The sequence below is a fragment of the Diceros bicornis genome, chromosome 39 (assembly GCF_020826845.1).
Source record: "Diceros bicornis minor isolate mBicDic1 chromosome 39, mDicBic1.mat.cur, whole genome shotgun sequence".
NCBI lineage: Eukaryota > Metazoa > Chordata > Mammalia > Perissodactyla > Rhinocerotidae > Diceros > Diceros bicornis.
In genome coordinates this window covers 14,439,485-14,463,648 of record NC_080778.1, presented here as the reverse complement: position 1 = coordinate 14,463,648, position 24,164 = coordinate 14,439,485, and the positions used below count along the sequence as shown (strand labels likewise).

At 36.6% G+C, this 24,164-nt stretch overlaps 1 protein-coding gene across 4 annotated transcripts in view; it reads left to right on the top strand.

The window, feature by feature from the left end:
* Window positions 1–24,164, top strand: part of SCAF8 (SR-related CTD associated factor 8) — a 180,500-nt gene that overhangs the window by 16,511 nt on the left and 139,825 nt on the right. For all 4 annotated transcript variants that reach the window (XM_058534103.1, XM_058534102.1, XM_058534106.1 and 1 more), the window contains 2 exons: window positions 16,102–16,185; window positions 20,317–20,361. In XM_058534103.1, the coding sequence (XP_058390086.1) occupies window positions 16,102–16,185; window positions 20,317–20,361 (129 nt within the window). The remainder of the gene's footprint in view (window positions 1–16,101; window positions 16,186–20,316; window positions 20,362–24,164) is intronic.

Here is a 24,164-nt window from a genome sequence, read left to right as displayed (position 1 = left end):
CCAGTAGATAGTTGTATGTCATAGCTGCACATCCTTCTAGTTGCTGTATGTGGGATGCGGCCTCAGCATGGCCGGAGAAGCGGTGGGTCGGTGCGCGCCCGGGATCCGAACCCGGGCCGCCAGCAGTGGAGTGCGCGCACTTAACCGCTGAGCCACGGGGCCGGCCCGAGAGCTTTCAATACTTGGAATTTTTCAGAGTTAGCATTTATTACCGTATTACTTTTGTAATATTTCCCTCAAACTCAAAAATGTGTCTTAGCTCTTGCGAGTTGATCTATTTGAATATTATTTGAATTAAATCCTTTAGAGAAAGTGAGCTTCCTTGTTAAGGGTTGGAAGACTCTTAAACCTTATTGAGGATTGTTTAAAATTCATGTTTAAATGGAATTTATTTAGCTGTTATTTGATCAGTAGACGTATAAACTTTATAATCTGTTGTCTTTTGATTAAAATCTTCTTTGTTATTAGTTAGTTTGATGCTATTAAATGGTATGTCTGTACAATTATTTACCATGTTACTCAGTTACTCAGTTGTGTCTATTTAGTTGGTTGCTAGCTGGTGCACTTTTTTTTTGTTTTGTTTTTGGAAACTCTGAGTGTCTGGGTAGCCAGAAGAACTGAGTTTGAGACATGGTTCTGTGGCTTAATACCAGTCTGAATTTAGTTAGTTCACTTACCCTAAGTTTATATATCTATAAAATGAGAATAATAAGTATTAATCTTATTGAGCCTTTCTGAAGGTGAAAGTGATTATAGCATTGGTGACAGTGCTTAATAATTAACAAAATGCCATAGAGATGAAAAGTAATATTTACTACGATCTTTCTCCTTTATCATGCTACTGCATGATAAAGGTCCCTTTTTTAGTCTTTGTATTTGTTGCTCTCATTTCTGAAGTGATTGTGCCCTAAGGTCTAGTATGCTCTTTTCTACTTACTCTCTCATGTAGTCTTCAGTATTTATTCTTTGTCTCTTCAACTATTATCTCTTTAGGAATAACTTGTATTTTTGCTTTTCTCTTCTGGGATTTGGTCCCATATCTTCTTGGTGTTTTGTGTATGTGTACATGAAGTAGTATTGTTATCACCCCAAATCTAAACTTGTCTTTTTCCCACACACTTCTTACTTTTTTAGACTTCCTTTTTATGTCTTTAGTAAAATTATGTTTCCAAACACTCAGAGTTGAAAACTTGGAATTTTCCTAGATGCCTCTCTTTTGTCTGTATCTTTTCAGTCGTGAAATCCAGTGCATTATTTTTAAAAATGTTCTGCATCCTTCACTTCCTTTTTATTCTCAGTATTAAGAAATAAAGTATTAAATACACAAAGTATAAATAAAATATTAAAAATAAAGTACTAATATTTTAGTCCATGTCCCCATCACTTCTCCTTGGTTTGTTATTAAAGTCAGGTTTTTTTTTTTTTTTTTAACAAGCTTTTTTTCCCCCCCAAAGCCCCAGTGCATAGTTGTATATCCTAGTTGTAGGTAAAGTCAGTTTTTAATTGGCTTTTAATTTACTATTCTCTGTTCTCTCAAGTTCATACAGTAGAACTAAATTTATTTTTAGATTACTAGATTAATTTTTACTAGATTAGTTTCTTCAAACAACTATTTTGCTTGAATCACTTTGTACTTTAAAAACCTTTCAGATTACCTTCGCCTTCAGCTGTGCAGATTTCTTAGCTATGGATTTAAGGCTATTTGTAAGACTATATTTTATAAAGAAATTATTTAAAAATATTTATACGTAAATGTATAAATATGCTTATATCTACATTGCCTATACACGATGCTGTGAAACAGGAAGATTTACTATATGCAAAGCTATGCAGGATATGTTCCCATCTGTGTGTCTTTTTGTGTGTGTGTGTGAGAAAGATCAGCCCTGAGCTAACATCTGCCAGTCCTCCTCTTTTTGCTGAGGAAGACCAGCCCTGGGCTAACATCTGTGCCCATCTTCCTCTACTTTATATGGGACGCCGCCACAGCGTGGCATGACCAGCGGTACGTCGGTGCGCGCCAGGGATCCGAACCTGTGAACACCGGGCTGCCACAGCGAAGGGTGTGCACTTAACTGCTGTGCCCCTGGGCCGGCCCGCCATCTGTGTCTTGTTTTTGGTACTCAGTGATTCTCCAGTAGGAAAGCACAGCGTTCCGTTGAGATTCTCTAATATATTCCCATTAGGAGATAGCCACTTCTCCAGTCCTCTTTTGTAAAGAGAGATTTATTGATGAGCGTGTTAGTAAATGTAAATAGCGTGGAAGCTGAATCACAGCTGTAACAGGAATGCTGTCTTTTCCCAGTCAGGCCATTTCACTTCCACTTTCTTTTTTTTTTTTTTTTTTTTTTTTTTTTGTGAGGAGATCAGCCCTGAGCTAACATCCGCCAATTCTCCTCTTTTTTTTGCTGAGGAAGACGGCCCTGGGCTAACATCTGTGCCTATCTTCCTCCACTTTATATGGGACGCCGCCACAGCATGGCTTGCCAAGCAGTGCGTCGGTGCGCGCCCGGGATCCGAACCAGCGAACCCCGGGCCGCCGCAGCGGAGCGCGCGCACTTAACCGCTTGTGCCACCGGGCCGGCCCCTCACTTCCACTTTCTTTATTAAACCTTTTCTCTGTTGTTTCCAACTGGATGTACGTTTCATTTGTCTGAGTACCTCCCCCAGTAGCCTTTTTTATTTTGGCACTAAATCGTGCCATGTGTGTTTGTTTCCATGAGGCAACGTCTTAAGGTCCACATGGATCCCCAAATTTTTAAATACCCTTTTAGGATATTATTCCTTTGTTAAATGCTTATGGGAATGTGAGGGGAGAAAAAGATGCTCAGCCACTAATAGTTAAGTAAATTGTTTCCCCATACACTGACTTTGTAATGTGCACACTTCAAATTAGTGTTTCCGCATTATTACCTGTGATTACGTTTTAGAGACCTTTGGGATCATTAGTGATAGTTGTCAGAGCTGACAATGGTAAATCTCAGAGTGCTGAGAATCTACTGTATTATAATAATGGCATGTCTGTGTCCCTCCTCCTCCATCTCAGTAGATTGTTAGACGTTTCAGGTGAAGGTCTCTGTGTTATATTTTTGTTTTCTGAAGGACTTTATATTGTGCATATCTACAAGTAGCTAGTCAACATATGTTCGTTTGATTTGATTTAAGTCACCATTTAGCTTTGACCTGTAAATCAGTTGAATTTGCCTTTTTTTCCTCCAGTTCTTTGTTTTTAGTTGATTTTGCCTTGATAATAAAACTTCATTGATCTGAGTAAGAATATTGTTAGTGCTTATAATTAACTCTCAAAGTAAATTTGAAAATAGTATACAAGGATGATTATTATACAACGTTATAAATGATATTAGGGATTTTTTCAGAGTGAGACATTTTGCTGCTTTGAAGTAGTTCTTTATTTCCAAGAATACATTGGCATAGGATTATAGATATAGGGTTGCAAAGATTATTAAAAGTGAAGTTCAGGGGGAGAAGGTAAGAGAGATGTGTTTCATCACCTGTGGCTTTGGTATTTCACTTCTTTGAGCAAAATGGATCTCTTGCATTCAAATGAATTTACATATGAAGAAGCTGGGTAAAGTTATTTTTGCTGGCTTGTATTTGGTTACCTGATTGCCTTTGGAACCCAGTAAGCTACTTTATCAAAGTTAAGTCAGGATATATTTGAATACCTAATATGTGCAAGGAGCTGTTTTAGGCATTGTGGAAGATATGAAAAAAAAGATACTGATAGTGGTAACTAATTGAGAGTTTACAGTATATGAGTCTGTGTTTTACAAAGTGGATGGATGACTGGAGAGATGGATGGATGGATGGATAGATAGATAGGTAGAGAAATAGACTAAACAGAAAACAAATTATAAGGAAAATAATTTTACATTGTGATTAGATTGCTATGAAGGTAATAAGCTGGGTGTATAACAGCAGAGGAGGAAGAGGATCTGTATCTTATCTGCACACACATATACATACATAAATACACATATACATACATTTATATTTATATATATATTCACCGTTGGTGGCAGGATATGATTTCAGATGTGCAAGTTACTCTTTTTTCTCATTCTTCTGAGTACAAGGAAAAAAGTCTAAGTTTCATACCACTCTGTCTTTTGCATCTCTGGGTAATTGCTAATCTTCTTTAAAAAAAGAACCAAAACAAAGATTACACTTTAGACTCAGCTTTTGGCAAGCAGAATTGTCCAAAAAAAATTTAACCATGTTTTATTTTCCTTGTAATTAATTTTGGTATTACCTTCTACTTATGACTGTTGCCTAGAGCAGTGTCTCTCAAAAAAATCTTTACCACAACCCACAATGAGAAATATAGTTTGTGTCGTGAGCCAGTAGTCACATATGTAAATATAACAGGAACAAAGTCTCACCCAAGATTAGTCAGTGTACCACGTTAACTATTTCGTTCTGTTTTATTTTAATTGGGCTAGAATTCCCTTAAGTTGTCATCTAGTGGGTTAGTTAGATTATGATTTGAAGAAAAGTAAAAAACCATTCTAGATGGAAAGAATGGCATGAAATAGAAAAAGAAATGTGTGGTGGGCCTTTTTTTTTTTAATTAAAAAAATTGTCTATGCTTAATTATATTACTTGTTATAACAGATATTTTTCTGAACACTTTTCCTGTTCTTTTTGCATTTAATTCTTAGATTTATAAAGTTGTAATTATTGCAGATGTTTTGTGTGTCATATAACATATTAAACATTTCCATATTTCTATATTAATAATGTGTGTATCACATTAACTTTCTGTCTCTTAGTATACCTTACTAAATCTCCCTTCCTGGACATTTTTTTTTCTCATATAAAATGTTGTAAAAATAGTCATGATTATGGCTCTTTCCCTCTTAACATACGTAAAGTCATTAGTAAAAATTTTATAGCTCTTGTATTTAGCACAATACTACCTTTTTCTTTCCGATATTGTATTTTTCAGTTCTGAATTTTCATTTGGTTCTTTTTTGTAGTTTCTCTTTCTCTGATGAAAACGTCTAGCTTTGCATTTATTTCAAGAGTTCTCTCCTTTACCTTATGGAGGATGATTATAACTTCTTTAGTCTTTGATAATTCTAAAATCACTGTCGTCTTGGGGTTGGCATCTCTTGATTATCTTTTCCCTTGAGCAGTGTGGACAGATTTTCTGTGTGCGTGTGTGTGTGCTGGTATGTCAAGTTAAGTTTGGCTTGTATACTGGACATTTTCAATATCATATTGTAGGGCTTCATTAAAATTCTCTAAGAATGTTGATGTTTGTTGGTTTGCTTAGCAGGCATTCAGCTTAGTTTGGTTCAGGATGCAACTTGTCTTGCCTTTTTGTGGTGGATCCAATGTCAGTTCGATTTTCAAAGCATTTGTTTTGTTGTTTGGGTGTGCGCAGCACGTGTGCCACTCAGGAGTTAGTCTAGGCATTGGGTAGTGGTTTACGTAGATTTTAGTTCTCAAAGCCTTTGCTGGGCTTCTTTGGATCTATTTCACGCAGGCACAATTCCAGGATGAGGCCAGGACTTAAATTAGTTCACACAGAATTAGGGGATCCTCTTTTCCAGCCCTCTCTGGGATTCCCATACTCTTTCCAGATCCCAGGGCATCCTTTTCCCTGTTCTTCTGGCCAAAAAGTCGGGTTTCTCTCTAGGTTTAGCCTTCAGAGTGAAGTGGCAAGAGAAGAGAGAGAAAAAAAATGGGGACCCCCCCCATCATAATTTTTGGGTCATAGGGGCCCCTTTTCCTAGTTCCTCTATCTGGAGATGGCTCTTTTGGGGTTTTTGGTGCTAGTATGGCATAGTGGCTGCCCTACAACACTTATTAGGGCCAGGGGAGAAAAAGGAGAGGAGGAAAAAGAAATTTCTCTCTTTCCCTCTGCCAGCGTGGAGGAGTCCTTTTACCTAGTTGTCTGGTCAGACAAAGGGGATTTTCTCTACAGTTTTGCTTCTAGTATTGGCTGCACCTTTTGATTCTGCCCCCCCGGGACCATGCTGGGAGATAATAGAGGAACACAAAACTCTGTGGAAATTTACCTCCTCCCTCCCTGGCTGTCACTGGTCGTCATTCGCGTCTGACTCCAGTCTCCAGTCAGCTTGCTTTTGTACTTCTCAGAGTTTGCAGGTTGTTGCTGTTTGTGTTTAGTCACGATGTGTGGTTGTAATCAGTAGGAGAGAGAGGCTGTAGTTGGATTACGACATGTAGTTGGCTTGCTGCAACTCCTGTGTACTTTTTTAGAGTATTTTTTTTTATTGATGTTTTAATAGTTTATAACATTGTGAAATTTTGGGTTGTACGTTTTTGTTTGCCCATCACCCCACATATGACTCCCTTCACCCCTTGTGCCCACCCCCCACCCCCATTGCCCCTGGTAACCACAGTACAGTTTTCTCTGTCCATGTGTTGGTTTATATTCCACATATGAGTGAGATCATACAGTGTTTGTCTTTCTCTTTCTGGCTTATCTCACTTAACATAATACCCTCCAGGCCCATCCATGTTGTTGCAAATGGGACGATTTTGTCTTTTTTTTTTTATGGCTGAGTAGTATTCCATTGTATATATATACCACATTTTCTTAATCCAGTCGTCAGTCGAGGGACACTTAGGTTGCTTCCACTTCTTCGCTATAGTGAATAATGCTGCAGTGAACATAGGGATGCATAAGTCTCTTTGGATTGTTGATTTCAGGTTCATTAGATAGATTCCCAGTAGTGGGATAGCTGGATCATAGGGTGTTTCTATTTTTACTTCTTTGAGGAATCTCCATACCGTTTTCCATAGAGGCTGCACCAGTTTGCATTCCCACCAGCTGTGTATGAGGGTTCCTGTTTCTCCACATCCTAAAGAGTATTTTTTAACCCCCTTTATTCCAAGGATTTGGAAAGGGTTTGTGAATTTTTGTGTTGAATTAAAGGACCATGCAAATAAATTTTTGTGGCCTAATTTTAGTTCTTTAAAGGTGGTTTTGGGGGGAAGGTTAATTACAGTTTTTCTTTGTTACTAACACAGTTTTAAACTATACTGGAGATTAAAAAATAAATAGCTTCCTTTTTAACAGCTGTGATATTAACCTTAGATACCTGCCATACTTGAGAAATGGGATATTCTTCTTAATAATATAAAAGGTTAATTGTTTATGTGAAAATGCTTGTAGACCATAAGAAAGGATAATTAGTTATAAAGCATATAAACATTTGTATTTGTCATAATAATCTTGCTAACACTTTTATATATCGAATTCTGGCTTTCTTTTCTTTTTTTACTAAAGGATTTCTCCCCCCCACCCCGAAGCTTGGTATGTAGGGTTGATCTTACTAGACAGTTGTTTGCATACTTAAGATGTATAATTTTAAGAAAATAAGCATCATTTCCCCTTAAAATATCTTGTACTTAAAAAAGGATTCTGGATTTGGGATTCTGAGAAAGATGTACAATTTTGCATATTCTTCACCAAATAACATTGTTTATTACTTTCATTGTGTACTTAACTACACTCTGCAAACTGTGTCTGTTTGTTTATTAGAGTATTGTCCGTCTCCAAAAGCACCCGATCAGTTCCATGAGGACAGAGACCTTGTCTGCCTGTTCAGTTGGATCCATAGTGCCTGGCTCTAATGAGTATGTTTGGAATGAGTGATGACTTATTAGATTATAGATGATTTGCATTTTCTGTTATCTGTGCTTTTTTTTGTATTTTCTGCTTTTCTATACGGAAATATTTTTATAACCAGAAAAAGGGTTATAAGATTTTTTTTAAAAAAAAGATTATTTCGTATGTTCGCTCATTGGTTTTTTAGGCATTATAACATTTTAGATTTTATGCGCTTTGGTGTTTGCATTTACGTATGGTCTGTTTTTTTCAAAGATGCATTTGGAACTTTGTTCTGAAGTCTTCATACTTGCACATCATTTAGTATAAAGTCAGGAGCTGTGCCTTTGTTAAAAGCCTGATCTGGGAGTCCTTGCAGAATATCTGTAACACACCCTATTGGCCTTTGCTCTTTACAAAATTCTGATTGCTCAAGAATATTGCTACTTCAGTAGAAGTTAGCCCAAGCTTATACATTTAGAGCTTTATTTCAGACATTTTTTACAAAGAAATTTACTTTAAAAATCTTAGGAAAAAGTCACTATTGGTCACGTTATTATTTTACAATGTGCTTTTCTTAATGTTGACTCTGCTACTGTTAATTTTTTTTTTTTTAAGATTTTATTTATTTTTTTTTTCCCCCCAAAGCCCCAGTAGATAGTTGTATGTCATAGCTGCACATCCTTCTAGTTGCTGTATGTGGGACGCGGCCTCAGCATGGCCGGAGAAGCAGTGCCTCGGTGCGCGCCCGGGATCCGAACCCGGGCCGCCAGCAGCGGAGCGTGCGCACTTAACTGCTAAGCCACGGGGCCGGCCCGCTACTGTTAATTTTAATGTTATTGTTTTCTGGTCACATTTTGTTATGTCAGGTGCATCTGATTTTATATGTTATTTTGTTATATGCTTATATTATCTAATACTTTATATTGTATCCCCTGTATGTATGGAAGATCATGCTATTTAGGAAGGGAGAACTTATATGTTAGGAGTGATAAATTTTGGATATAGAGCGTACCTAGTTTTTGACTTGTTGAAGTAAAATTTGTAAAAATGTATTGGTTCTTAAGTATTATAGTTAGTGAATAATAGGCTCTTTAAAATGACTTGATCAGTAAAACAAGGCTCTTATTTACTTTTTATTTTTTTTTTATTTTTTTATTTTTTAAAGATTTTATTTATTTTATTTTTTCCCCCCAAAGCCCCAGTGGATAGTTGTATGTCGTAGCTGCACATCCTTCTAGTTGCTGTATGTGGGACTCGGCCTCAGGATGAACGGAGAAGTGGTGCCTGGATGCGCACCCGGGATCCGAACCCGGGCCACCAGCATTGCAGCGCGCGCACTTAACCACCAAGCCACAGGGCCGGCCCATCTTATTTACTTTTTATTCCTATATGTAAAATACTGAATTTCTATTTTTACTTTTTAAGTTATTTAGGAAAAAGAGAACTGTTTTATTTTTAAAACTTAATTTCTACATCCAATTATAAAAATAATTTTCACAAAAAATATTATGAAAATTTAAAAATCTGTATAGTCAAGTTAGAAAATGAAGAAAAATCAATCACAGCTTTGTTCTACTGTAGGTATTAGTTTTCTGTTGCTGTGTGACACATTGCCACAAACTTAGCTTGTGGTTTAAAGCACCGTATATGTTTGTTTCACACTTTCCATAGGTCAGGATCCCGGCACTGGTTAGCTTGGTTCTCTGCTGGTGGTCTCACCAGGCTGAAACGAAGGTGTCAGCTGGCTTGTCCTCTAATTTGAGACATGGGTTCCTCTTCCAAGCTCATTCAGGTTGTTGGCGTAATATGGTTTCTTGCTGTTGTAGAACTGAGGTCTCTGTTTAGTTTGCTGGCTGTGGGCTGGGGGGTCACTCTCAGTTCCTAGCAGCCAGCCTCAGGTCCTAGTAGCCATGTGGCCCTTTTACATGTGTCCTCACATGACAGTGAGAGAGCTAGCTTTCTAGTGTCTCTTCTTAAAAGAACTCTAGTCCCGTTGGATCAGGGCTCCACTCTTATGACCTCATTTAACCTTAATTACCTCCATAAAGGCTCTATTTCCAAATATGATTACATTAGGGGTTCGGACTTCAAGATGTATTTTGGCCAGGGAGAGAGATACTGTGGAGGGCCAGGGTTGGCAAGTGGAGTTAGAACAGATTGTATTAAAATGTGTAACGTGCGTATAATTTTAAGTACAAAAGAAATTTTATTGAAAGCTCTTCCTTCTCACCCTATGCTGGATCCCCCAAAGAGAACAATGTTTTAATTCTTCTGATGATTACGTTCATATCACTAAGCAATATTTTTGTACCACTTTTATACCATTCAAGAGAGGTCAACTTTATTAACTTTTTGCAAGAATAGATGAAGCATTAGTTTACTTTTGCTGCTCTTGCCCCCTCTAATACCTTGATTTTGAGTGTGGGACTCTGGAACTCTGCAGGACAAATTATTTTCGTCTTTGGCTATGTCTTGTTTTGTGTGTACAGTGGCTTGTGGTTTCCTTTTTGTTTCATCAGTTACCAGTCCTCTTATCACACTCCCATTTTCTGGGAATTTGTGACATCTTGTCTGGTGATTCTGCTTCCCTCCCCATTCTGCTTTTCATTGTGGGTTTTTATACCTTTTAAAAATTTTATTCATTTATTGTCTTCCCAATAGGAGGAAGAAAAGAAAAATGTCTGTAGACAGCATGCTATCTTGAATTGAAAGTATCAAGCTTGTGTTGGCTCCAGGAACTTTTTGTGATTTCTGATTTCCTCATTTCTTTGGGGATTTAAGATATCCTAACTAGTACTCTCAAGGCCCTAACTGACCATTGTTGGGAAAGATGGATTGGGTTGATTACTGTTTTAGTTATTTTAGATTCACACTTAAGGTTAATTCCATTGATCATAGAACCAACAGCCTTGAAAGCATAAGGTTAACCTGTAAAAGAGCAAGATTTTACCCAAATTTGATGGTTCTCTGGCTTATGTCAGATAATAAGTTCTTTTTGGGACTTTTCCAAGATCATGGTAGAATTCATTGAATATTGCTCAGTTATGGAGAGGCACTAAAACTTTTGAAGTGAAGAGTTTGCTTGAAATAAGCATAAAGTTCAACATTTTTGTTAAGTTTCGGGTAATGAGCTTCTGTCAGTGCATAGATGAGGGAGGACGTGAGTGTACTTTCCAGAGACATGAGATTGCAGTGTTTATCCAAAAAAAGTGCACATTTGATCGAGAAATATTGCCCAAATTCAGGGGTTGGCCTGCAAATTTTGTAGGTAAGTTCTGTTGGAATGCACCCTGCCCATTCATATAAGAATTGTTTGTGGCCACTTTGTGGCTACAGGGATAGAGCTAGGTAGTGTGGTAAGAGACCATGTGACCTCAAAAGCCTAAAATATTTACTGTGCTGATAATGGACAACTTTAAAAATCTTTATTAGAAATAAGTTTTTTGGTGGAATAGCCAGCAGTAACTAAGCTGTCTCAGTTTAGGCAAAAGATTCCTCCAACCTTGATTAAAGTCATTAGAAACTGATTTGATTTGAAGAAGTTGTTTTCAGATCTAAAAACATGCATTGATGTGGTGCCTACAAGAGATAATATACAAATTTAAAATGTTAGTAGTTCAAAGAGCACTCTTCAGTGTACCTGAGGGGAGTTGAAACATAAAGAATGAATGAATTAAACTGAAAACCCGGGTTGTGTAGTGTCTTTCCTTTGAATTGGTAAGTCTTGAGTAGCCAAAGGAAAGGGCTTCTTTTCAGTCACAGGCATCAGATGGATATAGAGAGTTTTATAAGTAAAGGGTTGTCACACGAGATTAGGTAACATTAGAACATAGCGTAGGAGGGGAAGAAGCTTGGATTTGGGAAGCAGAGTTCAGACACAGCAGGTATCGATAGCCCTAGAAAAGTTAAAATAGTCTTAACTGAGGGAATAATTTGATGGAACAAACTAAAAGTCTAAAACACTTGAGACTTGGGAAAACATGGTAGCAGGGAGCCAGACCACAAGAAATAGACTGGTGAAATTAAAACCTATGCATGAGAAAACTGGGTGTCTGGAGAGCACGCAGCTGTAGTCTTCTGATCCAAGCGTGGGAATGGGAATTGTCAGGCAAAGGAGAAGAAGGGTACCAGAATCAACTTTCATTCTTCTCCAACATTTTCCAGAGTAAAACTGTGATGTGTTTTCTGCCCTGGATCAAGTTTTGAGATTATAGAATTACATTCCCAGTTCTTGGTGGCAGGTTGATATATCTGATTAGAATGAGGATTGGAATGAAGCTTGGTACTTCCTAATGGCAGTGTTATAGCAATATTAACAAGTTATCAGTTGGATAATAAAGGTTTATTATTGAATGCTTGCTGTGTTTCAGACATTGTGTCTTATCCTGTAGATTTAAAGATTAAATAGTCTTTTCATATACATTGAATTATTTATAGAAGATTTTAAAAGCTTCAAATGGGCTGGCAGCATATTTCATCACTATTTTCTTTTTCTAAAATACTGAATGTTATAGGTGACATTCATAAAATTTTCAACAAATAGCCTTTGATGGAGGCCCTAGAGGATTGAGTTTGATGCTGAGGGTTGAGCGATGGTGGAAGATAGAACACTTAAATTTGGAGATGGAAATTGAACAGAAGGAAAACTGGATGATGACAAGCTGTCTGTGAAGTCATTTGCTCGAGTCACATTAGTTCATTAAGTGTATAAATTTATACTCCACCTGTTTAAAAAAGAACTTTGAAGCAACTTAGTTAAACACTGTTGAAAATATATTTCATTTTTGTATACAACAAAACTAGTTAAATATGGCAGAAAAGTAGATGTCAGTAGACAGTTGAGATCTAGGTTCAGACTGGGAAACACTAGCAAGATCCTGAGAACCCAAGCCACAAGAAGGAGAAAACATGTTAAATCATTCCTTTTTGATAAAAAGTAAGCACACGAGAACTAGCTGAATCATTCTGTTTCTGAATTCAAGGAGAAAATATTTTGTGAATTCTTACATTAGGAACTTTTTGGGTAAAGATGATCATTTCTTTAACAGATTGATAAAAGATAATGTTCTAGGGGAAATTTTTATCAATCTTTATAAATTGAGGACTTAATATTAAATTTAGTGAAGGCATTTGGTGAGGAATTAGATGAAATGATCTATACATGTTTTCTGATGATCAGATTTAATAAAGAAATGAGAATCTGGAGCCAGCCTTGATGGCCTGGTGATTGAGGTTCAGTGGCCTGGGTTCAGTTCCCAGGCATGGAACTACACCACTCGTCTGTCAGTAGCCACGCTGTGGTGGTGGCTCACACAGAAGAACTAGAAGAACCTACAACTATGAACAACTATGTACTGGGGCTTTGGGGAGGGAAAAACAAAAGAGAGAGAGAGGAAGATTGGCAACAGATATTAGCTCAGGGCGACTCTTCCCTAGCAAAAAAAAAATAGAATTTAGAGAAATGGTTAGTTGGAAGCATATGTATTAAGTGAACCTTTGAAAAGTACTTAATTACTCAGTATTTCTCTGAGTAGTACCTTAAGTTTCTGCAGTAGGTGCGTTTTTAAAAGTGGGGTCTCAGAGGAGAGCTGACTTTTCAGACTGTTGAAAATGTTTTACACGTCTAAATTACATTTCTCCTACCTCATCCCCTACTTTCCACCCCCCCAAAAAAAGCAAGCAAGCAAAGCTTTGATCTGCTAGAATATGAACTCGTGCTTGACTGAACTTTAGAGCTGTACCTCACAAAATGAAAGAAGGAATATATTGTCAACCATAGCAAGAACCTGACTCATCTTCATTGTCCCAGTAATATCAGTTACTATAGACTGGACCTTCAAGTAACTGAGTGAATAAATGTTTGACAGATCCTTTAATAGTCATTTAAATGGAGAATGCCTACCAAAGAGAAGGATTTTAATTTTAATAATGGTAACCCTCGTGAGTGCTTCAGAGGTTTAGCAACTTGTAATAAGGGGACATAGTTGGAATTCAAATCCAGATTTTTCTGTGCAAAGCTGGGGTAATGCTGTATCTAGTATGTATTTGTTCGTTTTAATTTATTCTTAACAAATGGCTATTCTCTGCCAGACACTGAGGATACAGTTTGGAGAAAAGGAAAAGATCTAAACAAAAAAGACAGGGTTTCTGTTCTTAGAGCTTATTCTCTTGTAGGAGAGGGGAGGAGTGGATCTCAGGTGAGCAGCAGCCTAGGCCTGCTAAGGAGTTCTGGGAAATTGAGCTTTGCTTTGCATGGCTTGCTGTGAACACTGTGGAATGTGTTGATGTTATTTTGCACCTGGTGAGGAGACTGGCATATGGGTAGGAATTAAGGCCCCAAGTATATTAACATTCTCTGTGACTTTGACAGAGAGAGCTTCTTAAAGGATCTGATGAGATCCTAACCCTGGTCGGGCAATATCATTCATAGGTGGACACCTCTAGCAGCTTAAAGGGAAGGACGTTTGTACTTCTCTCAGGATTGATTTCAACTTGGACAGCTCTTGGTCTACAGTTAACTTCTTATTAACCTAAACTGCATTCAAGGAACTTACATCCTTTGTCTTTTGGTGTCGGTCGTTATCACCCTTTGTGACAGTCTGTTTAAAAATCAAGTATTAGTTAAGTAATCATACAAGTAAATGTCAGATATCTATGATGAATGCTTCAAAGGCGAATGACAGTACAATGAGAGCATAAAAGGATAGGGAAGGCTTTCCTCATTAGATGGTGCTTTAGCTAATATGGATGAGTACCCATTAACTAGTCAGGAGGCCTGGTGGAGGGTATTCCAAATAGAAGGGACACACCCGTATTAAAGGCTCTGTGGCAGGGAACTGAAAAAAGACCGTTGTGTCCGGAGCAGATGGCTGGGGAGGGGAGCATGTGGTGAGATGAAACTGGAAAGGTAGACAGGAGTTAGACCAGGCAGCACCTTGTACATATAGATTTTTGTGTTTATCCAAAGAGTGGGAAGTCATTGACCTTTTTAAGGGGTTAGAGGGAGTGGGTGAATATTATTCACCTGATCAGATTAGTTTTTGAAAAGATAGACATGCCACATCCAGTTTGGTTGTTTCTCTATGTGAGGGATGAAGGTAATTTGGACTAGTGGTCATGGTGGTGGTTGGAGGAGGAAGAAGAGACGAATATGGGGAAAACTGGGAGAAAAATCAATAGAATTGAATATGGATAGGTTATAAGGGGTGCTGAGCAAAAGCTATAAGGACTCCCTAAATTTCTAGTGGATTAACCAACAAATTTTAAGTTGCTTTTAAAGTCTGTTCACGTTGTTTTTGTGTTCTAATGGCCAAAGCTTAGTTTTCATTTTCAGGCTTGTAGTTAATATCTTATAGCATTGTAGTTAAAATCTTAGCATCACTGAGTACGATGCACGTTTTAATCAGTATTCATTTAAGCTTAGTTATTTGTCTATTGCCTAATTCCCTTACCTTGTCTTTAACTGTTTTCTCTCTAGTATTATTATCCTTTGCTTATATGAGAAATTTCAAAACAAAATTTTTTTTTGAGGGGGAAATTATTGCTAAACCTTAGATCCCTTGATTTCTAAAAAGTTTTATTGAGAGAGAATTCACATAACATACAATTAACCAATTTAAAGTGTATAGTCCAATGGTTTTAGTATGGTCGTACAACCATCACCACAATTAATTCTAGAGTAGTTTCATCACCCCAAAAGAAATGCTGTACTCATTAGTAGTCGTTCCTCATTTCTTCCCAATTAATTTCTCCAGTTGTAGACAATCGCCAGTTGATTTTCCTTTTCTGGACATTTCATATAAATGGAACTCCATAATATCTGGAGTTTTTAATTTGGCCTTTTTTATATTTAATTTTTAAATATTAAAATTTTTAATATGGCCTTTTTAACAGCATGTTTTCAAGGTTTATTTTGTAGCATGTATCGTACTTCATTCCTTTTTCATGGCTAGTATTTCATTGAATGGATATGACACATTTTGCTTATCCATTCGTCAATTGATGGACATTTGGGTAGTTTCCGCTTTTTTGGTGAATTTTTTATGAATAATGTTACAGTGACCACTTATGTACAAGTTTCTGTTGTACAAGTTTCTGGAACATATATTTTCAACTCAGATATATACCTAGGAGTGGAATTGCTGGGTCATATTACCTATTACTCTGTTTCATTTTTTGCGGAACTGCCAAACTGTTTTCCAAAGCTGCTGTACCATTTTACATTCCCACTAGCAATGTATGAGGGTTCTAGTTTCTCCACATCCTTGCTAACACTTGTCTTTTTGATTATAAGCAAATAAGTGTGAAGTGATATCTCATTGTGGTTTTGATTTGCATTTCCCTGATGGCTAATGACGTTGAACTTGGTTTTTAAAAGAAAAGCAGCACTTCAATTTCATTTCTAATATAAAAATGGAAATGTTTGGTAATTTCATGTAATTGATTAGAAATAATTAGCTTTTCTGTATTTAAAATTTGTTCTTCTTTTTCATCAGTTGTATTCCCTGAATGACTACAAACCACCCATTTCTAAAGCAAAAATGACCCAAATTACTAAGGCAGCCATCAAAGCTATTAAGGTGAGTAATAAATTTTACTCTTGTGTTTCAAAAGAAATATTACACTAATATTTTGGAGGAGGGATAAATTTTTTTTTTCATAATTTTATTTATTTATTTTTTCCCCCAAAGCCCCAGTAGATAGTTGTATGTCATAGTTGCACATCCATCTGGTTGCTGTATGTGGGACATGGCCTCAGCATAGCGGGAGAAGCGGTACGTCGGTGCGCGCCCAGGATCCGAACCCGGGCCGCCCGCAGCGGAGCGCGCCCACCAACCGCTAAGCCACGGGGCCGGCCCTTGGAGGAGGGATAATTTTTACAGATTATATATTTTCTTCCTCTTTAAAGTTAATAGGAAAAACACAAAAATGATAATCTGTCACCTGCAAACTCTCCCACCTAGAGGTAGACACTTAACGTTTTGATAAATATTTTTGCATAAATTTTGAAGCAATTATTTTTTCTTAAGCGGGTAAGGTTTTAGATATAGCCACGTTATGGAGAATGTGTTTAACACTGGTATCTCTCACACTGACTTTACAAAATCTTGAAATACAAATTGGTAAAAGGTTTCTAAATAAAAATTAATGTATTGATTTTTTTTCTTATTGAATCTATTATAGATTTTAAAATAGGCCTTTATGGAAAATAACTGAGCCTCATTGTACACAGGACATCTGAACTGTGGGAAGAGGCCGCAGGCATTTAGCCATTGCTGTGATACAGTGGTTTTGAACCTGTGTTGCCTCATGGATACTTCTGAAAATCTCAGGAAAAGGTTGGACCCTCTCTAGAGAAATAAACACATGCACAAAATTTTGCATAAAATTTCTTGGCTTTAAGGACCTTTTGAAGCTTAACCATAGACACCTCTCCAAGAGGTTCTTGTCCCCAAAGCTAAGACTCCCTGCTTTAAAAGGGCTGTTAAGGTTGAGAAAGAATGAGTGCTTATTTTAATTAAGTAGGTCTTAACCAATGGATATTTGGGTATGTTTTCCTACTCTGCAGAAGAACATCAGCTATAACCGGAAGCACCAATTATTTAAATAAATTGTCGTTGAATAACAGCATGATGTATTTAACAAATTCCTATTTACAGAGAATCAGCCCTAGGAGAAAATTCAGATAATTAGTTGATTTTGCAGTATTCTAGTGGCCAAGGCTTGGTTTTCAGAGTTGTAGTTAATATCTTTCAGCATTGTAGTTAAAATCCCTCTATTTATATGCAGAAAATCAAAGAGGGGATAAGGACAGTGACCAGTAAACACATTTAATCCAGAGAATTCTTCAGAGAAGTGATTTTTTTTTTCAAGGTTTCTGATAGGCTTAGTATAGAATGTTTAGTCTCTTGTGCGTTGAATGTTTAGTCTCTTGTGCATTCTTTATCTGTACTATTCTACATTGTGATCTGATCTTGATGATCATGATCCTGAGAGTTATGTATATTGTTAACATCTTTATTCTGTGAAAATTAGTAATTGATGCATTTTACATAACTTTTTTGTTGAGCAGAATACTTTTTACTTAGAAGACCCTATAAGGTATAGGTGTTAACATTATTGTCATTTTTCAGATGTGAGAAGGGTCTAAGAGAAATTAAGTAATTTGCAGTAGTCAGAATAAATGTAGCTAGATTTGAATCCAGGTTTCTCTCAATCAGGAGTCTAAACATTATGATATACTGTGCTATTTTGATTTACTGTTACTGTTTTAAATTTTTTTAATTTTGAAAAAAATTCAAACATTGCAAAATACAAGGAGCAACACAGTCTTTTCTTAGATTTGCTAGTTGTTAACATTTTGCTACATTTGGTTTATTTCTACACATACACACACTTCTTTTGGCTGAATCATTTACAGGTTAATTTCAGGTTTCATCCATAGCACTTAATCCCTAAATACTTGAATTTGAATCTCCTAGAAACAAAAACATTTCCGAAGTAACCACAATACGCTGATCACGTGCAAGAAATTTCACTTTGATGTAATACTATTATCTAATATACAGTCCACGAATATTTACCAGTTGTCTTTGTATTGACTTTCGTAGCTGTCCCCTGCACCCCTACTTTTTCAGGATCCAGTCAGGATCACAGGTTATATTCATTTATCCTGTCACCCAGCTGTTTTGTTTTATTTTTCATATCATTGGCCCTTTTGAAGAGTTCAGACCAACTGTTTTGTAGTACTGTATTATTTTATTTTTTATTTTTTTTTGTGAGGAAGATCAGCCCTGAGCTAACATCTCATGCCAGTCCTCCTCTTTTTTGCTGAGGAAGACTGGCCCTGGGCTAACATCTGTGCCCCATCTTCCTCTACTTTATATGGGACGCCACCACAGCATGGCTTGACAAGCGGTGCGTCGATGCGCCCCCAGGATCCGAACCTGCGAACCCCGGGCCGCCGAAGTGGAGTGCATGCACTTAACTGCTGCACCACCGGGCCGGTCCCAGTACTATATTATTTTAAACTGCATTTAGTACATACATAAATTGAGATTTGAACTGCCTTTTAAATCAGATTTAAATAATACTGTGTTTCATAGTAAAGTAAGACATCAGTCGGTTTTTTACCAGTGTTTAGAGACATGATTATTTTTGATGAGTGCTTGTTAACATTGCACAGTGTCAAAAAACTTCACGGATAACCTATTGTGGAAGAAGGCCTATGTGAATTAATAAACTTTGAATTAAAGTTTAGTAAGTGGTTTTACTCTGAATTACGTATAGTACATAAAGTAACTTTAGAAGCAAGAAGCGCTGTCAAGATGTTTTCCAGAATTATTATTTAACAGAAATCATGCTATGTAATTATTTAATTTTTTTTTTTAATTTTTATTTATTTATTTATTTTCACCCCCAAAGCCCCAGTAGATAGTTGTATGTCATAGCTGCACATCCTTCTAGTTGCTGTGTGTGGGACGCGGCCACTGCATGGCCGGAGAAGCGGTGCATCGGTGCGCGCCCGGGATCCGAACCCGGGCCACCGGCAGCGGAGCGCGCGCACTTAACCGCTAAGGCACGGGGCCGGCCCTAATATTTTGAATATTGATTTTAAATGTTTAGGTACCTATAAAGTGCCTAATAACTTTTAAGTAGTTGTTTTAGCTTTTTCACTTAAGTAACTTGCACTGTTGAGTAAACTGTTACTTTATAGTAAGAAAATGTTAGCCAAGCTTAAACTTATTGTAGATTTTGATTTGGTGAATATCGGTAATGAGATTTTCCTTTATTTTTGATTTTATAAATATTAGATTTCATGGTGCAGTCCAATTGAATATTATTGTGTCTCTTCAGTCTAAGGGGATGTCCCTCAAAAGCATAATTCATGAAATCAGAAGTATAAATAGAAGCACAATTCAAGTTAGTTCCTTAAACAGAAATATGCTAGTTATACAGTTGCTATTGAGGTATTAAAATTTAAGCAGCACAAATTCTAGATACTTTTTTGTTTTATCTACAATTTCCATTTTATTCGTTTTCAGATTTATTCATAGTGTTGTTTATAAAACTTAAATCTAAGTTTTCTTTTAATTGATAGTGGCCCATTACCAGTTTTTAATCTATGTGCTCACTTCAGTTCTGCTGGTCATTTTGACTGATCCATTAGAACATTGTACATCACTATATCTTATTATATACACTTGCAGTTGCATTCTCCAGGAGAAGCAGAAGGAGATAAGTTGAAAACAACTCCCTTGCGTACATTTATTAATGCTATTTGTTGACAGTTGTGTCATTTTTCTAGTACTTAACCCTAATTTAGCAAAAAAATACTATAGGAAATCTTTTCCTTCCATGAAACTGAGTATACATCTGCCAGTGTGCTTATCACAAGTATTTTGCTGTCAACATAGCTGTTTGTGAAAGTCTGCTTTCATAAAGATTGTGATAGAATTCTTTTGTATCTGTGTTAGTGTAACACACTTTGGATATACTGAGCGTATACTTACTTGAAGAATCCCTTTACTAGTTAGATATCATAGCTAGTTGCTTCTGAAGGTGAGGGACATGATTGTTTGTTGCACAATTCATGATTAAAATTCATTGTTTTGGTAGACCTTTGAAGCTATGTTAAACCCTGTGTTTAGTGGGAAAAGTCTAATCTAATCGAACAAATTTAAAAGCCATGCTTCATTTTTTTCTTTTAGTTCTATAAACATGTGGTACAGAGCGTTGAGAAATTCATTCAGAAAGTAAGTATATAATTTTCCATATATATGCTAAATGTACTATAATTTTAGATTAATGCCTTGAGCTCTTCTCTTTTAAATCAAATACCCAAGTTTAAATTGTTTTGGTGGACTGTTGAAAAGTGATTCCATTTGTTTTATTTTCTAATTAAGAAATAAAATGAACGTGTTTTTTGGTAATTCTAAAAACAATAGCTTTCAGGTGGATGTTTTTGTTAATTTGCATTGCCATAGTGTGCATCTGTCCCTTGAAAAAAGTGGTGTCGATATGATTGATTTTTAATGAAATTATGCTTTTTATAGCATAATCATTGCTTTTTATAGCCTTTATAGAAATTCTTGCTTGTCATTTCAAGCTGAATGCCTAGAGAGCAGCTCTCCCTTTAGATAAAGTGTGGGTAAAATTTTGCTTATCAGCCACTTCTGCTGATTCATTTTGTCTTATCCATTAGCACATTATACATCTCAAAATCTTTTTACGTAGACCTGAAGTTCCAGTTTCCAGGGTAAGCAGAGGGAGATGAAGTTGAAAACAGCAGCCTTGCATGCATTTAGTAATGCTTTTTGTAACCAGGGCCCGAGGTGATTAGATTATAGTTCTTTGACCTCTTCTTTGTGATCAGCACCCTATTGGTGCCACAGTTTTTGGAAGGAGTACCTAAGACTTAAAACTTACAAATTGTTGCTATGGGAAATCTGTGCTTTACTGTAACTGAATTTAGGTTTTGTGCTTGCCCATGTTCATGTGCCTAGATGTAAGCAGAGCCAGTTTGAGACTCAAAGGTATATGGTGTTAAGGATTCAGCAAGGATGCAAAGTGTTTCTTGAACAAAAATAGTTCATAGAGAGAAAGGTGCATGGATCAAAATGAGATTATGGTGTCACTTAAACTAGCTAGGTGACCTTGAGTAAATCAGTTAACTGTTACATGATTCAGCTTTTTGCTCTTGAAGTCTTGCTTTCTCAATAAAGTATTAGTAAAACATATTTTGAGGTGAGCAACTAGTGAATTGAGCCTAAGACACAGGGTAAAATAACAAGTATGCTGTGTGTTTTAGGTAAATCAAAGCATAAGATAAAAATGTTGGTGATTGGAAAACTTCACTCTTTTAAAACTTTTTTAAAAGTTGTTTTTAAAGGTTTGAATGTCTAAAGCAGTGCTTCTTAAACTTATTTGTGCATAGATGTTACTTAGGGATCTTGTTAAAATCCAGATTCTGATTCTGTAAGTGTGGGGAGAGACTGAGATTTTGCATTTCTAGCTGTTCCTAGATGATGTCTTTGCTGTTAGTTCAGAAACCACAATTTGAGTAGTAGGGGTTTAAAGGATAAACATGAATTTATGGATAAATGGTTTTTGATGACTTGATTTGGGGCAGGGGTACTTTTAACAAGATATTTCAGAATCTTAGGAAGACCTTGGGTGAGCAAAATTATCTCTATCGTGAGATAGAGATAATCTGTGATGTTCGCACAATGACAGAATTGCCCAACACATTTCTCAGAACATATCCCTGTCATTAAGCGACGCATTACTGTAGTTTTATTGTAAAAAGTGCTACAACAACAAACCTCATTTAAAAAGAGTTCTTAATAGAGAAAAACGTTAAGACAAACTTAAACCAAACATAGTACAAAACAAATGGCTTTATGCCTCAGCTGTACAATCTAAGTTGAAGGTCCCAGGAGTGCCATCCTGAACTTGGAATGTATAGCCTTCAGAGGTGGTTTTTGGCACAACATTTTGCTCTTCTTCCTCTACAGAGAAATACTTCTCAATCAAGTATAATGAAGCTTTTTACAGACTCACTTGCATGGTTCTGTAGAGCTTCAATTTTGTGTAAACCTCCATATTCTTTAGTTGATATACTAAGTTTCTCAGTTTCACCTAGCCTCTCAGTAGCCTGGAAGATATTTGAAATGGCATCCAGAATAACCAGAATAATTTTGGTATCTTTTGTGGTTAAGAGGTTCATCAGCGGTTCTGTTATGCCGCCATGAATGAGGTGTTCTGCCGTTTGTGTAGTTGGTCACTTTTGTGTCCTAAAGTCTGCCTTAGAGAGAATGCCGAGAGGAGTGGCATTCCCTAGTCAATGTCTGGGGAACATTTAAATGCTTTAGCCCCTATCCCTGTTTAAATCAGAAATTCAACAATGGATTAATGTAATGGTAAATTAAGTTGTATCTGTATATTTTTACTTAAACTTTCTATTTTGAGATAATTGTAGATTCACATGTCATTTAATCAATAATAGATAATAGTGATACAGAGAGATCTCCTATACTCTTCACCTAGTTTCCCCCAGTGGTAACATCTTGTATTGCTGTAGTAAGGTATCACAACCAGGACATGGATACAATCCACCAGCCTTATTCAGATTTTACCAGGTTTACTTGCACTCGTTTGTATATATGTGTATGTAGTTCAGTCCCATGTATTGATTCATATAACCCCCACCATAGTCAAGATACAGAACAGTTCCATCACCACAGGATCCATCGTGTTTCCCTTTTATATATCACACTCAACTCTCCTCCAGCCCCCATCCCTAACATCTGGCAGTCACTAATCTGTTCTCTATCTCTATCATTTTGCCATTTCAAGAATGTTCTATAATGTAGCCTTTGAAATTGGCTTGTTTTGCACAATGTAATTTCCTTGAGATCTATCCAAATTGTACATGTATCTAATAGTTCCTTTCTTTTTATTTCTTAGTAGTAGTCCATGGTATGGATGTACTACAGTTTGTTTAACCATTGAGGGTCATCTGAATTGTTTCCATTTTTGCACTATTATGAATAAAGCTGCTAGGAACATTCGTGTACAGATTTTTACGTGAGTTTTTATTTCTCTGGATAGTAAGTGCATGTTCCATTTTATAAGAAACTGCCAAACTTCCAGAATGGTTATACTATTTGACATTCTCACCAGCAATGTATCATTGGTCCAGTTTCCACATTCTTGCCATCATTTGGTCTTAGGACTATTTTTCATTTTAGCCATTCTGATAGATGTGTAGTCATATCTCATTGTGATTCTGATTTGCATTTCTCTGATGGCTGATGAGTTGAACATGTTTTCACATGCTTATTTGCCATTTTCAGTCTTGTGCCCATTTTTTAATTGGATGGTTCGTGTTTTTTTTTTTTACTGTTGAGTTTTGAGAGTTCTTAATAGATTCTAGATGTAAGTTCTTTGTCGAATATATGGTTTGCAAATATTTTTTTCCTGGTCGGTAGTTTGTCTTTTCATTCTCTTAACACAAGGCCTTTTGCAGAATAAAGATTTTTAGTTTTGATGAGGTTCCACATTGTGTGTGTATTTTTTTTAATACCAGAGGAAACCTTTTTTTTTCCCTCTTTCCTATTCTTACTGGAACTTGAGTACTGGCGGGGAGGGACGACAGATAAAACACAAGTGAAAGTGGAGCAGCAGTGGTTGTGGTAGGAAACCTGAAGCCCATTCCACCTGCTTTGTTTTGTGCCCTGTAGCCCTTGAGGTACTTGCACAGATGCATTGTTTTCATGGAACCCAGTTTGTGAAACCACTGGATTCGAGTATTGTTTATACTAGGAAATACTATTTTAGCAAATTTATGAGAAAGTTCATTTGTTATGCATGTTATGTATAGTCAAATGAGATCTAAGAAAAATTTGAAATATTATTTAATGATGGTAAACTTGTAATTTTGGGTATCACCTACCTTCAGAGCACTAGAAATTATTCAGCTTCTCTATGCTTTCCTTTACTCACCATAAACAAATAGTGCAAGAAAGGGAGAAGTGTGGCTGCAGTTTGGTAATGT